We start from the raw sequence: 22,088 nt of genomic DNA on the forward strand, positions 1-22,088 counted from the left end.
CAGAAGAATTGGTATCTGGGCTGAAACATAATAGAGGTGCAAACAATCATCAATATTTTTACAGAAAAACTCCATCAAAGTCATCTTTTATACACTACACAGTGCAGGCCCAAGCCTATCCAAGATGGCAGCCGGAATATAATACACAAAGCTTGGTTCAGGTCAAGTTGGTTCTAATGAAATGGCCAGGGCCATTGTGCTCACCTCATGTGGAGGAAAGATGGATAAAGATCATGGTATTGTGTAATGTAGTGTTAGGTTTGATGTAGGTCCAAGCAATTACCAGTACATTCGACCTCTGTGACCTTGAAAAGTAGGTCAAATCAAAGAAGACCCGGGTGACACATTGAATGGTTGTTAGAATTAGATGTACCTATGATATAAAATTGGTGCCAATTGGGCAAGTAATTACTAAGAATAATGGCATTTTGAAGAATTTAGGATTTGGCCCCCTCCCTGGAGGCCAAACGGCAAATCAGATCGCACCAAACTTCAGTACCTGAGATCACCTGACCAAGGGGTACATGTGTACTTAATTTGTGATCAATAGTCATTGCAGTTAAGAAACTGCCATAGTTACGGCCTGACGGCCAATTTACGCCATTTGACCTCTGTGACCTTGACAAGAAGGTCAAATTAAAAACCTGTGTGACATATACTGTATGGCAGTTAGATGTACCCATGATATCAAATTGGTGGCAATCGGGCAAGAAGTTAAGGAATAATCACATTTTTAAGGTTTTTGGATTTTGCCCCCTGGTGGTCAAGTGGTGAATCATATTGTACCAAACTTCAGTCCCTGAGATCACCTGACTAAGGGGTAAATGTGTACCAAATTTGGTATCAATAGTCATTGCAGTTTAGAAACGTGCCATCGTTACATCCTAACGGCAAATTTACACCATTTGACCTCTGTGACCTTGAAAAGTAGGTCAAATCAAAAACCCGTACGATATGTGATGTATCCTTGCTAGGAGTACCTACCATAAAAATGTTATGAAAATCAGACCACTATTAAACGAGCAATCAAACATTTTAACTTTGGACATTAAATTTGGCCCCCGGGTGACCAATTTTCAAGATGCCCGCCTGGCACCCATATTGGCTATCACATTTGATAAAAAATCGAGGATTTAGTAGAAAGTACATAGATATACATCCAGATCAAATTTGGTTGCAATCCGATCATTAGTTTCGGAGTAATAGTACTGTGTTTATTTTTCAAGATGGCTGCCTGGCGGGCATATTTGATGTCCGAACGGCCGAAATTTTAGGGGTGGAATAGAGAATCCCCAGATACATGTCCACACTGGTTTAAAACCATCTAGCTAAAATAGATAGGAAACATGCTACTGTTCAGTGAATCAGCAAACTTTGACCTCTGTGACCTTGAAAAGGAGGTCAAATCAAAAACCCGGAGGATATATCTTTGCTAGAAGTACCTACCATATTTTTTTCAAAATTTCCCGACTACTATTAAGGGAGATATTGCATATTTTCACTTTTAACGTTTGGCCCCCTGGTGGCCAAACCATGAAACGAATCAGACCGAAACTTGGTCTCCAAGGTGTCATTACATAAGGGTACATGTGTCCCAAGTTTCAACTCAATAGCTCTAACAGTTACGAAACGTGTCCTGCTAACGGACGACGGACGACGACGACGACGACGACGGACGACGGACGCCACGGTATGGGATAAGCTCACCTCTGCTAAGAGGTGAGCTAATAAACGCATGCAATCTTAATTACTACTAACACAATTAAGGGGCATACATGGGTGGATTCAGGCCTTTTATGTAATCCTTAAGCGGTTGGGGTGAGGAACTGGGTTGTTTATTGGGGTAGCAATTAACACCTTCATGCCAGCACCTCCCTTAAAAGCGGCGTCTGGTGCCGTCTGATTAAACTTGCGTTTCTATTCTAGCTGAAACAGCTGTGATCAAATCAGTTGAAGTTCAGCTTGAGACAAACCAGTACTTAGATGCATGGTCAAAACCTGGGACAACTATAGTGAATGCAGTCTGGACCTTTGTATCAATTCCTTTGAAGTGCAAGTTGTGAAAAATCAGTCCAGTCGATGCATGGTCACCACCTTGGGGCAAGCAGTAAAGGCAGTCTGGACCTTAAAATCCAATTATTTGAAGTGCAGGTTGAGACAAACCAGCCCAGTAGATGCATGGCCACAACCAGAAACAGTATGGACCTTACAACAATTCCTTTGAAGTGTAGGTTGGTTGTGGCAAACTAGTCCAGTGAACATGGTCTGCCCGAGCCGGGACAGCCATGCAGTAATTGTCATCGGCTTCACATCAGGGACAACCAATAGTAAGGCGAGGACCAAGGGGTAGGATTTTCTCAGTCTGCATTGATAGCGAGTAAAAACTTAATAGACACCCTTGATTTTTTGGTAAACCAACTGCTGTATATGGTTTTCTTCATTAAATCAATTTTAAGGTTCGATTTTCTTAGCCCTCATTGATAGTGAATAAAAAAACTCAAAAGATGCACTAATATTATTGTAAACCAACTGCCACATACTGTTTTCTTCATTTAATCTATTTCTACAGTGAAAAAGAATGAAATATAAGAATTAACTGGTTCTACTGATGACAGCGTGGGTGAGCACTGATGACTGATGTTGGATGGGAGGTGCAAGCTGTTCGTTTGGTTCTATGAGTATGAATGAGTGCAGCTCAGCTCCTCTCTCTCTCGGTCATCTGTGATGAAGTCACCAAAAACGTTGAAATGCAGCTGTCAACCATCCGTGTAAAACATGATCAGAAAACATTATATTTTTGCCTGCCAAGTTTTAAGGATGGACACCATTCGAATAGCTATTTGACTTCTGCCTTATTATATGTCAAGCCAATGAAAGTGTCAGTACATGTAGATATCATTTAAAATCATATGAAATAAACTTTATCAATGGCACACCGGCAAGATAAATCAAAACTGACCAAATTTCTGGGCAGAAATATTGCTACATGAAGTACATCGGGTACTTAAATTGGCCATTCAAGCCGTAATTGAGTCACCTCAAGTGAGGCACTCACAAATAGTGCACCTTGCACAAACCACTACGTTTCTGGAGCCCTTGATCAAGATCATCCAATGTTCCCGACCGAGTGTCAGCCTAACTTCTCAACCCCAAACAATAGCAAGGAGGCTGTTCTATAGGTCACTACTGCATTGTGTGATTATTACATAATCAGATGTGTATAAACAGGCTTAATTCTAAACTAAGCAGTCTGGGCCACCCCAATTAGAGATTAATTACCAGTATATGTACTATGCTTAGTATATATATTATTGTTTAGTGTAGCTGGGACTACTCTGATTGCAAGCATGATTTTTGAAAATAGTGACTTTGAGGAACACAAATTTTACAAAAATTTTACAAAGATTGTGAAATATAGTTTGTTCTTAGGACGCTTTATATTTGGGTCAATTTTGTTAGAACTTTGAAGAACTGATTATTAGGTCTGTGACTATACATGAATATAACAGCAGTTTTTGCAGTGAAATATCATCTTACAAAAAAGGAGGATTTGTAAGCACTCTCTTTGCATAAATCTACAAAATACATCGTATAGTTTAAAACAAGCCTCATTCTGAACAATGCATTCTGTGTCATCACAGGTAGAGATTAATTCCTAGTATATATAGTATGCTCAATATATATATCGTTGTTTAGTGTAGCTAGGACTACTCTGACTGGAAGCATGGTCGATTTTTGAAAATAGTGACTTTGATGAACAGAAATTTTACGAAGATTATAAAAGTTATTTTGTTCTTAGGATGCTTTATGTTTGGGTCAATTTTGTTAGAACTTTGAAATTAGGTCTGTGACAATATGATTGTATCAGCAGTTTTTGCAGTGAAATGTCTCATTTTACAAAATGAAACGGCCAGGGGCCATTGTGCTCACCGTATAGATAATAATAATAATAATGCAACTTGTTATAGCGCACGTATCCAGGCACTAGTCCCGCTCAAGGCGCTTTACAGAAGGCTCTTTTAAAGAGCAGAGTCTTTATATTTGATTTAAAGATGTTGATGTCAGTGCAAAGCGTCAGCCCCAAAGGCAACTCGTTCCACATCGCCGGTGCCGCCACAGAAAAGGCCCGGTCCCCATATGATGGGATGATTGACCTTTGCTGTGACAAATGAACACCGACTGATGATCGGAGCGCCCGGGACGGACGCTTCACACTGACCAGTTCACAGAGGTAGGATGGGGCAAGATTGTGAATTGCCTTGAACGCAAAAAACAGGATTTTGTAATGAATCCGCTGCGCGACGGGAAGCCAGTGCAGTTCCTCGAGGATTGGAGTAATATGCGCTGACTTCCGGGTTCTTGTTACGAGTCGCGCAGCGGAGTTTTGAACTCTTTGGAGTGGAAGAATAGTTGTAGAGGGCAAACCGACAAGGAGAGAGGTCAATATTTGAAGTCACAAGCAGACTGGCAAACAACTTTGCTGTGTCCATTGTAAGATATTTTCTGACACGAGCAATGTTACGAATTGCGAGATTTGCCCGCTTGACGGTGGCCGAAACGTGGCCCTTGAAGGAGAAATGTTTATCAAATATAACGCCAAGATTCCGGGCAGTGTCCATAGAATCGACGATACAGTCCACTACCTTTATGCCCGGTATTGCTGGAAGGGAACGCATGTACTGTGACCTGATAAACATGGACTCTGTTTTTTCATTATTACAAGACAGACCATTTTCAACCATCCATGCACTAGCATCTGACACGCATTTCCCTACAGTACAAATCGCAGATGACAGACTAACAATGCGAAATGCCAGGTAGTCCTGTGTATCATCGGCGTATAGATGATATGCATTGTCACTGTCCGCATCGGAAGCCGTTTCCAGGATATCCGCGAGTGGGTTCGTGTAGAGTGTGAACAACAACGGACCAAGGACGGATCCCTGTGGGACACCATAACCAAGCTTGACAGGTTTTGACACTTCACTGCCAATGCGGACACGTTGGGACCTATCAGACAGGTACGAGCGAAGCCAAGTCAGTACCATCCTGTCCACTCCAATTGACTTGAGACAAGCCAGAAGAACAGCATGATTGACCGTGTCGAACGCAGCGCTTAAGTCTAACAAAACTAGCAGTACGCACTTCCGTGATCCAAGAGCAGAGTTGATATCGTTGTGCACCTTCAGAAGTGCTGTTTCCACCGAGTGACCCTCTCGGTATGCGGACTGATAGGGCGTCTGCAGGCCGTTCATGTGAATGTGGTTCATTAGCTGAACCGACATAACTTTCTCTAGAACCTTTGAGAGGAAGCTGAGGTTCGAGACCGGGCGAAAGTTCTTCAACACCTCAGCATCTAGGGATGCCTTCTTTAAAAGAGGACTGACTATCGCCTCCTTCCATTCCTCTGGGAAGACTCCGGAAGATAGTGAACTGTTTATGATCTTTGCGATCAGAGTCACTAGGGTGGGTAGACAGTCCTTCATCAATGATGTTGGCAGCGGGTCCAAGGCACAGTGCTTCGACTTCATCGATTGGATTACTTTAGAAACAAACTGTGTGTCCACGGGATCAAACTCCGTCAACCCAGTTTTCACCTCGTATGACTCACCAGCCGTGCACTGATCAGCATCGTTCACTGGTACAGCTTGTGTGATCCTCTCAACTTTACAGATGAAGAACTCACTGAAACGTTCCGCAAGCTCCATATCAGACTCGTGTGATGGCAGAGGAGAGGGGACGTTGCGGCACATCAGTTTGCCAACAATGTTAATGGCTTCAGCCTGTGAGGAGGACTGAAGTTCAGCATTATAGTGCATCACCTTCGATTGTTCAATCATTTTATCAACTGCTCTGGCCTGTTCTTTCCAGATTTGACGGTGGACAGTGAGGCCAGACTTGCGAAAGCGACGTTCATGTCCACGTTCAATTTGGCGTGCCTCAATGACCTGTTCACTTAACAATGGTGACTTTGGACGTAGTATGATAGTCTGCTTCTTCGCTGGTGCATGTTTTTCAAAAACAGAACAGAGAGACCGATGATAGAGCACAACAGCATCACTGAGATTGTTCGGTATCTCAGAGACGACAGCAGCAAGATCACCCTGAAAGTTGGTCAGATTGATATCCTTGATCTTTGGTACTCTACCTGCTTTACCGGCAGGGGTGGTTTCGCAATGTTTAATGAGAAAAGCACGAAGAAGTGATCGGCTAGTTGCGGATGAAACACCGAGATGTCGCTGACTGGAACATGGGTCGCACTAGTGATTACCAAGTCCAAGGTGTTACCACTTTTGTGCGTAGGCGCAGTGACGTGCTGAACAAGATCGTAGGCCAACAGAATATCAGTCAATTGCACGGAGTCTGGATCATTCGGCTTGTTGAAGTGAAAGTTTAGATCACCCAGGATCAGCAGATCTCCAGTTGGAGATTCAAGGATCATGTCATCCATGACCTGACTAAGCTCATCAATGAATTGTTCACTAAATCGCTTTTGTGGACGATAGATGAGTAGCACCCTGTATATCCTGCTTTCCCTAGTCACCGATATTTGCATTCCTTCGAAAACTGATGACGATTTCATTGCTGAGACCTTGACTTTTAACGATGACCTGAAGATAACTCCTACCCCTCCTCCCCGTTTGTTGGTCCGAGGTTGGTGCTTGAAAGTAAACCCAATGGGGGTAGCTTCCGAGGCAGTAATGTTATTGTCTTTGGTGAGCCATGTTTCAGTCAGGAATATGACATCCAAGTCCTTGTCACTGATTAGCTTACTCAGTCTGTCAGTTTTATTCGTTAGAGATTGCATATTGATTAAACCACACTTAAGTCTCACCAAGCCACGTTCACCACGATTATGATCATTGATCAATGGAATTGACACAAGGTTTTTGAAATCAACACCACTTTTAGGCCACCTCTTTACATGAATGCCTCCTCTTTTGAGCTGTCGGGTAGAAGTCCTGGTTGAGGTCAACACAGGAATTTGTCCTCTGAGTGTGGATTGGGAGAAATGGAAATTGACCTCCCTTTTCTTCCTTATCCCTGCTGGAATTCCCCGATGGTGTTTCGTTCTGTGCTCAGCCATGACTGATTCCAAGTACTGCAATCCGACTTGGTCTGAATGCTTGAGAGTCCCATTGTGCTTTAATCCCAAGAGCTGGTCTCTTGTGTACTGTACAACACACATGTTTTGGTGTACACAAATGTCTTCCAACTGAAAACTTTCTGACTCCTGAAGACCAAAAGTTGCAGCAAACTCTTTTCGGTGGGCCAAACCACTCAAAATCACATGGAACACGACCCAGAATAGTTCATAAGTCATCTCATCGAAAATTAACGCGATCCGATGTGGGAAAACACCAAATAATTGTGTTCCTATCAGAGCGGATTTGAAGGGCTGCCATCATTTCAGCGCTCTCTTCTCTCTAAATATATATATAGATATTTGGTGCTTTGGAATTCATCCAGGTTAAGAAACATTGTACATGTATAGTATATAGGTCAAACCAAAGTGGGTATGACAAGTGATGTATCGTTGCTTGGAGTAAGTACCATAAGAATATCATCAAAAACAAGTCACTAATAAACGAGATATTGCACTTTTTACCTATTTTAGTTTTGGCCTCCTGTTGGCCAAGTTGAGTACCAGATCAGATCGAAATTCGGTGTCCAAGGTTACGTGACGTAGGGAGTCATTGACGTAGGGAGTCATGTGTACCAAATTTCAAGTTCATAGCTTTAGTGGTTAAGAAACGTGCAATAGTTACACTCAAACGACCAATTTACGCCATTTGACCTCTGTGACCTTGAAAAGCAGGTCAAATCAAAAACTCATATGATATGTGATGTATCCTTGCTAGGAGAACCTACCATAAAAATGTTATTGAAAACGAATCACTAATAAGCGAGATATCATGCTTTCTAGGTTTTCACTTTTGGCCCCCTGGTGGCCAAGTTGAGAATCAGACCGGACTGAAATTCAGGGTCAGAGGCCAGCTGACCTAGGGGGTCCTTTGTACAAAGTCTCAAGTTCATAGCCTTAGGGGTTAACAAACGTGCCACAGTTACGCTCAAATGGCCAATTTATGCCATTTGACCTCTGTGACCTTGACAAGTACGTCAAATCAAAAACCTGTACCATATGTGATGTATCCTTGCTAAGAGTATCTACCATAACATTTTTACCAAAAACTAATCAGTAATAAGCGAGATATGGCACTATTCAAATTTTTGGTTTTGGCCCGCTGCTGGCCAAGTTAAGAATCAGACAGGACCGAAAATCAGTGTCACAGGTCATCTGACCTAGGGGGTCATGGGTACCAAGTTTAAAGTTCATAGCTTTAGTGGTTAAGAAACGTGCCATAGTTACACACAAACGGTCAATTCACACCATTTGACCTCTGTGACCTTGAAAATAAGGTCAAATCAAAAAGCGTAGGATATGTGATGTATCCTTGCTCCGAGTACTTACAATAAAAATAAAATTGAAAACAAGTCACTATTAAGCGACATATTGTACTTTTTACCTTTTTTAGTTTTGGCCCCCTGGTGGCCAAGTTGAGAATCAGATCAGACCGAAATTCGGTGTCAGAGGTTATATGATGTAGGGAGTCGTGCCACAGTTACGCTCAAATGGCCAATTTACGCCATTTGACCTCTGTGACCTTGACAAGTACGTCAAATCAAAAACCCGTACCATATGTGATGTATCCTTGCTAAGAGTATCTACCATAAAATTTCTACCAAAAACTAATCAGTAATAAGTGAGATATCACACTATTTATGTTTTCAGTTTTGGCCCCCTAGTGGCCAAGTCAAGAATCAGACCGGACCGAAATTCAGTGTCCAAGGTCATCTGACCTAGGGAGTCATGCAAACAAAGTTTTGAGTCCATAGCCCTAGTGGTTAAGAAACGTGCCACTGTTTTAGAAATAGGATACGATGGACGACGACGAAGGCGGACAACGACGGACACTGCGGTGTTGTATAGATTCCCCTACGGTGAGCCAAAAAGAGGATTTGTAAGCACTTTCTATGTATTAATCTACAATATAATTATAGTGCATCAATATTGGTCAAAGTCCTGCCTAAATTTTGCTGAAACCACTGCCAGATTGATGACTTTTATTGCCTGATCTTACAAGAATATTTATGCTATTTTGCCTAGATATCATTTATCTTTGAAGAAAAAATGGTTTTATAAACCCCACTTTCACAAAGAAACAGAAAACTAGTGAAATGTCACAAACTTTATTCTGAGGACGCTAATTTTGTTCAAACTTTGACTGACTGATGATTGGGCTTGTGTGAACATGAATATATCAAGGAGGATACCGCGGTGACGTCACGGCTTTTCCAAGATGGTGCTGCATATTGTAAACAAACTCGATCCACGGCCAAGGGAAAATCAAGTCATCAAATAAAGTTAGATTTTTCGCATCAAATCAGAGTTATTAGTGCTTTTCTGCTATGAAATAAGTCTTCAGACAATAAGTTATCATTTGAATAATGAAAAGTGCTGTTTTTATGGGGAAAAATAGGGTTTTTAAAACAAAATAGCCGGGCACCGATCTTCCAAAATTAGCGATGGTTTCAAAACAGTCTCCCAGATATGGGGCAATTTCTTCATTATCATAATGGGATTTGGAGGCATGTTTACAGATTTTACAAGTTCGAGACCTGTAGGACCTAAAACTCGCATAGATCCCCATAGATCCCCTCTATTTGTCGAGTTAGCGCCCCTGTAAGATCAGTGCATTTTCGGACACGAGAACGAAATCTTCCTGCGGATATCGCGGTTTCGGTGATGATTTAAGGAGAAATTGACTGTTCTTAGAGTTGTATGGGACAGAAATGAGTTCATACTTCATGAATACATGAATATATTATGATATGGGCGGGCTTCTAAGTCAAAACAATAACAAACTCAACTGCATCTCTACCGTGTATCGCGTAGTGCATTGCCTAGTGTATTTCGTAGTGTATTTTATCGGAGACATTATTTCCCATTATTTCCGCACTTTGGCCACGCCAAACGTCTTTTTTATTCGTGGAAGTTAATCTGCTCTGTAAATTTTATTCTATACAGGAAGAATCCATACTAGGTATTGCAATATTTCATGTCTATTGGTGTTTTTGTGTACAGGAGCGCACCAGACAGTGAGACGTGGAGATCTGTTCAGTGCTGGTGCAGTCAGTAGACTGAATCTGATTGGCCATAGCGATCACTAATATGGGATGTGATCACGTGATATGACGTCACCGCGGTATCCTCCTTGTGAATATATGAGCAATTACAGTTGTGAAATATCTCATTTTACATAAAAAGAGGATTTGTGAACACTCTCTTTGCATAATCTACAAATAGAGAGCTAGAAAGTGAAGAGGACATACCTCTTTCACAGACATTCCAATTTCATGTAGTCCTGACAAAACTTCTCAAACCTATTCTACAATAAAGCGGAACCAATGGACATTGTAATATAGTCAACATAGCAACACATAGTTGACATGTGACCCTCTTTTCGAAAATTGATGACATTTAATATTGGATTTGATTCATGAGGATAAGCCTTCTTAGTAAAATCCACTATTCTAGAACATTTGAAATTCCATTTAAAGTATAAACACTGTAAATTTTACAAATAATTTAAATTGTACACTTCCAAAATGTTGTGCACTATATACTGTAGAACGGAAAGTTTTGCATGCAGAATATTTTCACGAATTTCGTGAATAGGTCAGGGTCGTGAAAATATTCTGCCGCGAATGCTTTTAGCTTGAAATCCATGTCTCCACAGAGGCACTGCATACAGCTTGGCCCAGCAAAGGCCTACGTGTATACCCCGCGCAATTAGCACTTGTTATAATTACACCTAACTTAAACAACTTTTGCTTACTTATTGCTCATATTATGTTAAGTAGGGGACATTTTATACTACAGTCGCCATACACTAAGTGCTTAGATTCAAAATAGGCAGTTTAAACTTTCTCGGAAAAATATTCTGCCACGAATAATATGTCCATTGTGAGGCATTCGCGAAAATTATATACAGCAGATATTTTCCGTTCTACAGTAACAACTGTGCATGGCAACTGAACACGTTTGAGTGATCAACACTTCAACTTACTCGAGGCAGGGGTACGCTAACTGATTGGCAAAGCTGTTGCGCTTCATCAAACGCTGAGAACCAGGCAAGATCGACAAAAATGCCTAACCATTAAAGCTCTAAAATCGTTATTCTTCAGTCAATATCAAAATTGAAAATAGCTATTTGTGAAAGAGATATATTTGCTGGCGAAATATTCCCGAGATACACAAACTGAACGGCTTATCGCTCATAATTCCGAGGCAATCTTGATAAAATGGACCCACCAAAAGGGCTAAAACGGGGGGTCCTTATGGAAAAAATCATCATGGACAGAGAAACGTAATGACAGAGGTTGTCACGACAGAAACAGTAGACCACGAAAGGTGCCCTAACACAGGCTATTACTCAATATCAATCACAGGAGTCACTTTTATGGCATCGCACCATATGTGGACGAGGTCGAGATCGCCATTCATCCAATAAATTATTGGACTTTTTCATATTCCCTGTCTGTTCTAAAGAGTCAGTCAGTGCCTAGTCTGTGGTGCACGAACAAAGTTGATCCATGCATATCTTCCAATTTGTTTGCTATCCATACATCAAACTGGCTGTGCATTTTTTCCCTACATTTGCTGCAAAACAAACTTGAAGAACCTTACAAGATGAACACAACAACATTTTGTTAAAAAAACTCCAAAATCACTGTTTTTCAAACTTTTGTGAAAACTGTTTTTCTTTAACAGGGCCTGTTTGATTCTCTGTAATCTGGGGAATTAATTATCCGGAGTGAAATAGACAATTAATTTTTTGAAACAAAGCTGTCTTGATTCATAAAAACATGTCCATTGTTTGACACTTGCAAAATTCAATGCTGCGAAATTTCTGTCCAAAACATTAGCACTGCTGGTAGATAGAACCACAGAGTTATCTCCCAATTTCTAGGTCAATATGAAAACATTCTTACCTTTTTCTTTATTGTTCTTGAGATCATAAATTTTCTTCCCGTTATTCTTTCCATCATTGTCCTCCTCCTCCAATACTCTTGCTTCCTCCTCTTTTTCCTTATCTCTCTTTTTATCATCACCCTAGAAAGCAGAGGTGAACAAATAACAAACAAAGGATGCAAATGATCATACATCAGACACCCCTCCCCATCCAAATTTTTTAGTTCTGGAACATACTGGTAAAAGAACACTCATTTTGCCTTTTGCCACTCATCTTAATTTGCCCAGCATAAATAAGTATGGCAAACTGTGCAAATTTAACAATCATGAGAAGGCTTTTTTACTTCAACATTATTTTTTTCAATTCATGTTTAGGAACAGGATTTAACAAAATATGGATATTGTATAGAACCCATGCAAAGTGATGCAATCATTATGCATTGAGAATTGTAAACAGAAAAATTTCACCTGCCCACGGACCTCATCAATGCACACTTGTAGCAAACTTATTAAGAAGCTGGTCATGTTTTTCTAAATTGTTTGCTGCAGTGACAATGATGTATGGTGTAACGTTACCTCAAGTAGGAAGGACAAGAAATTGCTTAAAATGGCTAAGTGCATAGAGCATAATGTATATGGGTGTGCTAAGGGATAGAAACCACTGTCATTTATTTTCTAAATTCCTCATCTTGTAACAACAGTTCTCATTTGACCAATGAACTGAGAGCAAATAGATTGATCAAAGCTTTCTAAGATAGCAAATGAAACTAGAAAATTAAAAATAAAAACAACAAAGAACATGTCCGAGGTCCAAGGTCATTATCACCTATTGCGGGAATAACCACTCCTCAGACGGCGCTACTGTCGAATACCACGTGACTGAGATCGACCAATCAGATTTGAACAATGGCGACATCAGCACCAAGGATGCGCGGTCGAATTGTAGATTACAAACAACTTTTAAATGGGCCTGAAATACCAATATCCTCAGTAAAAGACAGCTCAGTGATTGTTCTCTGATGTAAATGTAATTCCAAGTACAGGTACTCAGGGATGAGACATGATTGTGTTGGACTGCACATTTCCTCGAGGAAGTGGATGCAGCTGCCCACTAGACCCCCCCCCCCTGCTTTGCCTCATACTCATGACACTGACCCACCATGCACCAATAAAGATTACTTAATTTTAATGATATATGGCTATATGGCCAAGAAGTACTGAAAGCATAATGATGAAATTTGCATATTGTTTGACACAAGTTTTGTTATGAGCTCAGGTCCATATGCTGAAGCAGAGGGCAGAGCCAGAGGAAACCCCACCCAAAATACAATTCTAAGGAGGTAATGACCAATTTAAGGTTATGAAAGTGACTGCAACATATATCACTAGCATCATTTAATTCGAAGAAGAAGTTGGCTTCTATTCCTCCATTTCCAATATATATGCATGAGTAGCAATTACTTCACTCCTGGCTGAAATTCCCTCACAAAGACATGGACTATGGAATGCCAAAGCGGAATAAACTCAACACAAGAAAATATCTCAAGATATTCTAAATTCTCTACCAACAATCATGAACTTCAACCAAAACGTTAAAGAAACACCCTCAAAACAAAAAAAAGACGCAAGAAAGAGGAAACAGCTCAAGATAAAAAAAAACTCCCTCAAAGAAAAATAATTCACCTCAACATTAAAAAAGTCCCTCAAGGCAAAATATTCCCTCAAGATATAAAAAACTCCCTCAAGAAAAAGAATTCGCCTCAACATTAAAAAAATCCCTCAAGATATAAAATTTCCCTCAAGATATAAAAAACTCCCTCAAGAAAAAGAATTCGCCTCAACATTAAAAAGGCCCCTCAAGGCAAAAAAATCCCTCAAGATATAAAAACTCTCTCAAGATATAAAAACTTCCTCAAGAAAAAGAATTCGCCTCAACATTAAAAAAGTCCCTCAAGACAAAAAATTCCCTCAAGATATAAAAACTCCCCCAAGACTCATGTGACCAGGATCAAGAATCACGTGACCAAGATCCGTTACCCATGTCACGTGACCCGTGCATACCGATGACAATGAGCACCCGGGGATGAGAATCTATTCGCGATCTGATCATTATCATGATGATGTTCACAGCTAGTCATATCACAGAGCCAATGGCAAATTCATGAGGAAACCGTAAGTAAATATCGTAATAAACTGCAATGCAAAGTAAGGATTTTGTCAGCCGTGGCGTTGTGCGGCCGGCCTGCATGGAGGGTTGGTGTACATGTATGACCCTGTTGTTGCAGTGTACGTTAGTGTTAATCAATATCACTGCCCTTTTGGGTCGCTGTGCAAAAACTACTGCTGGGCCGATTTCTTCAGAGGTTGTTTTTTCTTGAATCTTCGGGAATGAATTTCGGGACCCAAGAGGACTTTTTCTTAAAATGTTGGTTTTAGGCTCTATTTTTTGGTAATTTTCTTCTGTTTCTAACAAATGCATCTGTTTGATTTCCAGCTATTTTGATCATGCCTCCTCACAGCAGTCGAAACCATTCTGACAATGCTGAAGACTTTTTGTTGTTCCTGCCACGTTTTGTAGCTGAGGCAGATGCTGAAAGGAACACATTTGATGTCAATGTGGCTGAATATTATCGGGGAAGAATAAATGACTATGCCGAGATAGCTGTCACCATTGCTGCAGAAGCTCAACAAACTCAGGCTGATGATTTGCTTAATTCACTGTTTGACAATCTGTTAGCTCTGTTACTCGAAGTTCGGCTACGATTTGATGAAAGGATTTCATCCTTGCTCATCACCTCCACACCAAGTTTGCCAAGTTCTGCTACTGCTGCTGCTGCACATCCACGAGAAACAGAAACGCCTGTTCATGGACAAGATGGTCTCATACGGACTGGATTACCTGGGCGTCCATCGATCGACATCCCTAAACACCAAGTCAAACAACTATGGGAAATGGGATTCAACTGGCGGTCAATTGCTTCTATGATTGGTGTCAGTGAGAGGACTTTGCGGAATCGTCGCAGTGGAGCTTCATTTGAATCATCTAAACTTGAGTATTCTACTATAACTGATGATGAATTAGATGAAGAACTTGGACGCATTCGTCTGATTAGCCAACGATGTGGAGAGACACTTATGATTGGTGCTCTGCGACAACGAGGTAAATGCGTGGCAGCAATGTTTTTCCTTCAAAATGATGTAAATCCCTTTATATACACTTAAAATTAGGTCGTAGTAAATATGTCCTACGCTTTGCCTTGTTATTATTGCATCGAATGGCCAGACCACTGACCTCTTACACAAGAGAGTATTTTGCTGAGGAATTGATATAGTAACACTTCAATAAAAAAACTAAATATGGATATATTTCAGTTCCCCCTCCACCCTTGAGAAACAAATGGGTTTTAGGCCAAAAAACCATTCGAGGTAGCAACCCAGTTGAGTTACTAGGCATATTGTTTTCCCATTTCCATTAATATGGCAATGATTGGCCCCTCCTTAATTTTTTGAATAATTTTATTTTTTGGTTTTACAAGCAATGTGTTGTGTTGTCTAAGCCCAATGTTGTCCAATGCTTTTAAAATTGGTTCTTTTTCAGGTATTCGAGTCCAGAGATCAACAATAAGAGAAAGCCTAACAAGAATTGACCCAGTTGGTCGAGCTTTGAGGCGCCGGCGTGTGATATACCGCAGAATATACACTGTTCCTTCACCACAATATATATGGTACAAGATTCTTTTGATACATTTGTACTGTTGGTAGCAAAAAGAAATTATTCAAGAATTTCTCTTGTCTTATGTACTATTGTAACGAAGACATGGTCGTAATCAGTGAACCCTTAAAAAGAAACTTTCACTGGGACATTACATGTACATGTACACTGCCAACATGTGCGGTGCATAAGTTATCATCTGCCAGATATGCTGAATAAAATATCTATTATTGTTTTCTGTAGACCTGTCATTGCCGTTTAAGCCATAGATTTCTTAACAACTGGGTATGACTGATTCCTCTGAAGTTATCATTAAATAAATGACCTACATGCGATGCATGTGCAAAATCATGAAATGTAAATCATAAAATATCTTTATTTAACAGGCACATCGATGGAAATCACAAACTGATTGATCCCTGGGGTTTTGTGATCCATGGTGGTATAGATGGTTATTCCCGGCTGTGTGTGTATCTCCATTGTTCGACTAGCAATCGTGCTGCACCAGTGTGTGATCTTTTCAAAGGAGCAGTTTTGTCGTATGGATGTCCCCTTCGTGTGAGAGCTGACTATGGTATGGAGAATATTGGAAGTGGCAAGATATATGCTGAAGACTCGTGGGCTGAATAGGGGCAGTTTTTTAACTGGTCACTCTACCCATAACCAGCGGATTGAAAGACTATGGCTTGATGTGAAAGAGGATGTAACTTGTATTTTTAGTGACATTTTCTTTTATATGGAAAATTCTGGTATCGCTGACCGATACAACAAAGTTCATGTTGCAGCTATGCGTTATGTTCATTCGCCTAGAATAAATCGTGCTTTAAAAGAATTTGTAGGCCAATGGAACAATCATCCTATCCGAACATGCAAAAATCGAAGTCCAAATATGATGTGGATCGAAGCTATGATGCGAAATCCCAACCTTTTGGAGTTAGACGATAGCAACATTGAGTTAAATGATGATGATGCGCCTCTGCCTGACTTGCAGACTAATAACAATATCCAAGTGCCTGATATATCTCTCAGTCTTTCAGATGAAGTATGGTCCAGATTGCAGGAATTGGTGGATCCCCTTGCTGATGATCAGTGTGAAGGCATTGGCCTTTTCTTAGAAGCAGCTCAATTTCTTGGACAGTACGCTAGACTAGATAACTAGGTATTTCAGTTAGGTCCATTTATCATACAATACATGTAGATGTATACCTGCAGCCTAGCAGACATTCTTCTGACATATTCTATTCTGTGGCTTAATTTGGCACTATGTTTACAATGAGATGCAAGATTTATGCCATCAACTTACTGTCATCAATAATATAATAGCGGCCACTATGTGCGTTTGGTGACCTTGGCTGTTCATTGAAAGGTTTGATTTTGAAAATTTCCAATTGCGACAAAAGGTTCTAAATTAAGCTTCAACATTACCATTGTGTAGACTGATCTACAAATACCATTTATAAATACCAAGTTTCAGCAAGTTCATAATAACTGCACTACGGCATTGTGTATAAGTGGATTTCTATTCAACTTGCACTACGGCATTGTGTACAAGTGGATTTCTATTCAACTGGATCACATTTAAATTGAACTGGGTATAAAGGAGATTACAGTGTTTATACATGTCATCAGCCAAGGAGTTCGTGTTCTCCTTGTGACGTGAAAAAAAATCGCAGGACTCGGTATGAAGAAGGGACTGAAGGCAGAATTGGGGTCCAAGGACAAATTGGTCGTGTTCATGTGACTGTCATTGAGGGACTACTTGGTTGTGTATGTATAAGCATGAATTGGGTGGGTGACTGTAAATTAAGAAATCAAGAAATAATGAAATCTTGTAAAATGAGAAATGTAAAACGAAAATTGAGTAACTTTACTGTAGATAATCAAGTTTGATATAAAACAGCTATATCACGCTGCATCATTTTAAAGTGCTAAATGTATCTTCTCGACAACAAAATATTTTGGCAAGATATCCCTTTAAATGACACAAATTATGTCAGCCTAGTCAAACGCCACCTATAGCAGGAAGCTCACAGTATTATAATTATACTATAACTTCCCAAAAAGAGACCACTGTAAATGATAAAGCGCGGGGCTTAGTCAAGCGCCATCTATAGCAGAAAGCTTGGAGCATCGTTGACTTCTTGATTTACAGTCACCCACACGAATGCTAACCAGCCTGGTAACAGCCTTCTCAAATGTCAAAACATGTATATGACGCTCATGAACATTTGTCGTCAATAAAATATATCATAGTACAATTTATTGTCTTTCTGCAGTTGCTCTTGCTTTGAGGAAACATTCTCCTAGATATGCATGTATCAGACCATCAGGACTTGTGGGTGATCTGCATGTCAGAAGAGTTGGGAAATAATCGAGTCTGCATGAATGTTAAAGTCTTCTGAAGGGTTAATTTTAAATATGTTTTGGTTGTGAAGATTGTACATTTGCCATGCAAGTCATATACAGTGGAACCTCCCTTAGCGGACACCTCTATTAAGGACAACCTCTCTATTAAGGACACTAGCTTAATTTGGTCCCAAATTGGTTGTTTCCATTCAAATTGACCTATCTAATCAGGACACCTCTCTATCAAGGACAGCACTTGTCAGTCCCAAGGGTGTCCTTAATAGAGAGGTTCTATACTGTACATGTATTTGCCATAAAAGTCATGTCGTGTAGATACGTATCCCTAACCGCATCGGTTTGATGAGGCCACTGGAAGCGTGGAGGTCATGGCGGTATACAATTTTTTTAGGACAACCCAGACAAGTCTTTGAACACCAAAGACAAACTTTTAAGTGGAGCAGTCTGGTGTTGATCTGGCGAGGAAACATTTACTTTCAAGCAAGGTAATCATTCGTGTGGGCAATAGACCAAGCGACTCCATTTCCAACGAGCCAGGTTGATATCAAGCATCGGGTACATGGAACTTCCCAACCTCCCGATTGTCTAACCATTTTGCCACTACGAAATCTGGAGTGCCATTGCCGAAGCGGCTAACCAAATTGTCAAAGCTGACAGCTCGCGCGCCGACGTCTGACGTCAGGGATTTATGTGTGTCACGTGATTCTTGATCCTGGTCACGTGAGTCTTGGGGGAGTTTTTATATCTTGAGGGAATTTTTTGTCTTGAGAGACTTTTTTAATGTTGAGGCGAATTCTTTTTCTTGAGGGAGTTTTTATATCTTGAGAGAGTTTTTATATCTTGAGGGAATTTTTTGCCTTGAGGGGCCTTTTTAATGTTGAGGCGAATTCTTTTTCTTGAGGGAGTTTTTTATATCTTGAGGGAAATTTTATATCTTGAGGGAATTTTTTAATGTTGAGGCGAATTCTTTTTCTTGAGGGAGTTTTTTTATGTCTTGAGGGAATTTTTTGCCTTGAGGGACTTTTTTAATGTTGAGGCGAATTATTTTTCTTTGAGGGAGTTTTTTTTTATCTTGAGGTGTTTACTCTTTCTTGCGTCTTTTTTTTTGTTTCTTTAAAGTTTTGGTTGAAGTTCATGATTGTTGGTAGAGAATTTAGAATATCTTGAGATATTTCCTTGTGTTGAGTTTATTCCACTATAAATTTTTTTCCAATCAACCTCACATTTCTCCAGGAAGTAGTTAACAGTGTTGCTATATATTTATTAAGTCGAGGACTGACCACACTAGCGCGCTTTTTGAGCTATCCAAGCTGGAAAAGCCCCGAAACACAAATTTTCTCAAAGTTACACTACATAATTTTGGCTAAGCATTACAAATCTTCGACCTATAGATGCACCAATCGAATTTTCATCAAAATTGTTTGATTTTTTCGTCTGCAGGTGCTTATATATAATACAGAATCGTGCCAGAAGTCGGGAGCTTAAGTTCTTTGCCTGCCCCCCCCCCCCCCCCAGAGAATATTGATTGACTAGTTGGCTAACGCATTTTGCAGTAGTCTGTTCAGAGCTTATTTAGCGCATGCGCACTGTCGATTAGTGTCTAGGCCCGCAATAGCTGATAATGTGCTCTGCTGAATTTTCACATGAAAATCCATCAATCTGCAAAAGCTGCATAAGTCCAGCAAACATTTGTTTTCTGCCTAAAATGTAATGTTACCAGCGTAATTGCTCCAATACAAAGAAACCAAGGTTGTTGCATTCATCTTCACCGGATATATCTATCATACAAATAAAGGAAAGTTGAAAGTAACCTAATGAATATGCCCTTGGGATGCTTTGTTCACACCAGGAAACAGAAGACAGGAGCAAATGGATGAATTGTCATGACTAAAATCTTTCTAATGTCATGGTGATCTAATGGGATACTAATTCTTAAAACTGACATGCATGCATAAAAAGCCAAGTTAGAAAACACATATGCACGACCACCAAATGAGCAACTGCACTTGAAACTGGATTGACACCCTGCAACTGGTCACACTTGACTGCATAAACAACAGGTTCATTGACGAGACAGGTCACAGAGACTCCTCGTGCAAAGAAAAATGAAAAGTATTCGAGCGGGTTCGAACTTGGGACCCTGGACACTTGATCCTTGCCGCCTTACCCATTACGCCATGAAGCCGTTGTTGTGAATAAACATATTTCAGTACTAAAATTATGCATGTATTGCGGAACTATCTTATGAGGTGGCATTCAATTTCAAACAACAATTGCGCGAGATCGCAATGGCCACTTATAGTATGATATTTGAACTGTTGCTCATATCTAGCTCCACACAGTGCTCTGTTGGTGAATACGGTAGTGCCACTGCAGCATACTGGTAGTCTATCATATGTGTTTGGCTGACCGGTCGTTCAAAATATGGCGGACGGGCATTAGTGTTTTCTAACTTGGCCATTACGGGTTTTATGCATGCATGTCAGCTTTAAGCCAAGTTTCTTGGTTTTTAAGATTAGAAAACGGTTCAGAGAGAACGAGGCAGAGATGTGGGAAATTCGATTTGCAGAAGAGGTTATGCGCATTGGAACATGACGTTAGTAAGCTGAAATCTGAGAACATGGAACTGAAAGCTGAGTTACGGGATTCAAGAAGTAAGACTGGTGCGCTGCCTATAGACAACGCTATTCTATCCAATCAGGCTGATCGCACAGACCCACCAACATCCAGCAATGGGGGTGCCACGACGTACATCCCTGTCACTGACGATGCTGCCAGCTCTAGCTCAAATTCTACAGATAGTGACTCAGATAACGGAGATGCCCAAATTCTGGGGAGGATAATGCTGATGTATTTGAGCTACCGCATAGCCAGGTGCGGAAGTTACGTAAGCGCGAAAAGAAAGCAGCAAGGTCCGCAAAACGTGAGGCCACTGGTGCTGTCACCCAACCTGCACCTAGGCTTCAGAGTGTTGTGAACATCGTTAAAAGGCCTTGGGATCTCCGCTCTGCATCAGTGCAGAAGACCCAGCCCATTTATGTCGGTCGTGTTGATCCTAATCATTCTGTTAATGATATCAGGGAGTATATCGACGCTCTTGGTCCCTGGAGTAGTGAAATTACCGTTGTGCAGTTGGCATCGAAACCGCACTATAAGTCGTTTCGCCTGGATACTCCGACGTCATTGTGTGATCGAATCATGGACTCCCATAATTATGTGGCCATCTGGTGTAATTGTGCGGCCTTTTCGTGTGGGCAAACAACTCCGTGCAGCGAAGGTTCAGTCCGAGTTCAGTACGCACCGCACGAGTGGGCAGAGTACTAAGCCGTCATTCAAGAGGACAAGGTATGGTCAAGGTCGGCGCGCGGCACAGGGACACTCGCGTCCGTCCAAGCGGTGGAACGCTAGTGCCACCAATCCCGGGAGACACTGGGACAATACACAGCAGTACTGGGACCAACGGGACTCTGACCGGTTCCACCGGGACTCTGACCAGTACCACCAAGACTCTGACCGGTACCACCGGGACTCTCACCGGTTCTACTGGAACTCTGACCGGTACCACCGGGACTCTGTCTGGTACTATCAAGAATCAGACCGGAACCAACCCGGCTACGAATGGTCGAATCAAAAGTGGTAAGAACCTTGGTAATAGTATTATGTTGCTTAGTGATACGTATAACTGTCATGGCTTGAAATCGAATGCCTTTCATGTCGCACGTAGGTTAGGCGACTGTGACGTTTTATGTCTCAAGGAAACGTGGCTAAGACCACATGGACTGCAAAGCCTTCCTAAGATACTTGCTGGTGCAAACCCAAACCTCGACATAGGTACATACCAATTTTTCACAAAGTCTGCAATGTCTGACTTAGATCCAGAGTATTCGGGCCGCCCCTTTTGGGGAGTCGCAATTATTTGCAAGCGTCACGCAGAACTGAATTTTCATTCTATTGAAATGGATTGTGATCGGCTTA

The 22,088-nt window shown here is 40.9% G+C and overlaps 1 protein-coding gene across 1 annotated transcript in view; it reads right to left on the reverse strand.

Moving 5' to 3' along the window:
• The window catches only part of LOC135482751 (voltage-dependent T-type calcium channel subunit alpha-1H-like), a 603,345-nt gene that overhangs the window by 170,152 nt on the left and 411,105 nt on the right, over positions 1-22,088 (reverse strand). The window contains exon 14 of the mRNA XM_064763135.1: positions 12,058-12,178. Within this exon, the coding sequence (XP_064619205.1) occupies positions 12,058-12,178 (121 nt within the window). The remainder of the gene's footprint in view (positions 1-12,057; positions 12,179-22,088) is intronic.

The sequence above is a fragment of the Lineus longissimus genome, chromosome 1 (assembly GCF_910592395.1).
Source record: "Lineus longissimus chromosome 1, tnLinLong1.2, whole genome shotgun sequence".
Classification (NCBI taxonomy): Eukaryota; Metazoa; Nemertea; class Pilidiophora; order Heteronemertea; family Lineidae; genus Lineus; species Lineus longissimus.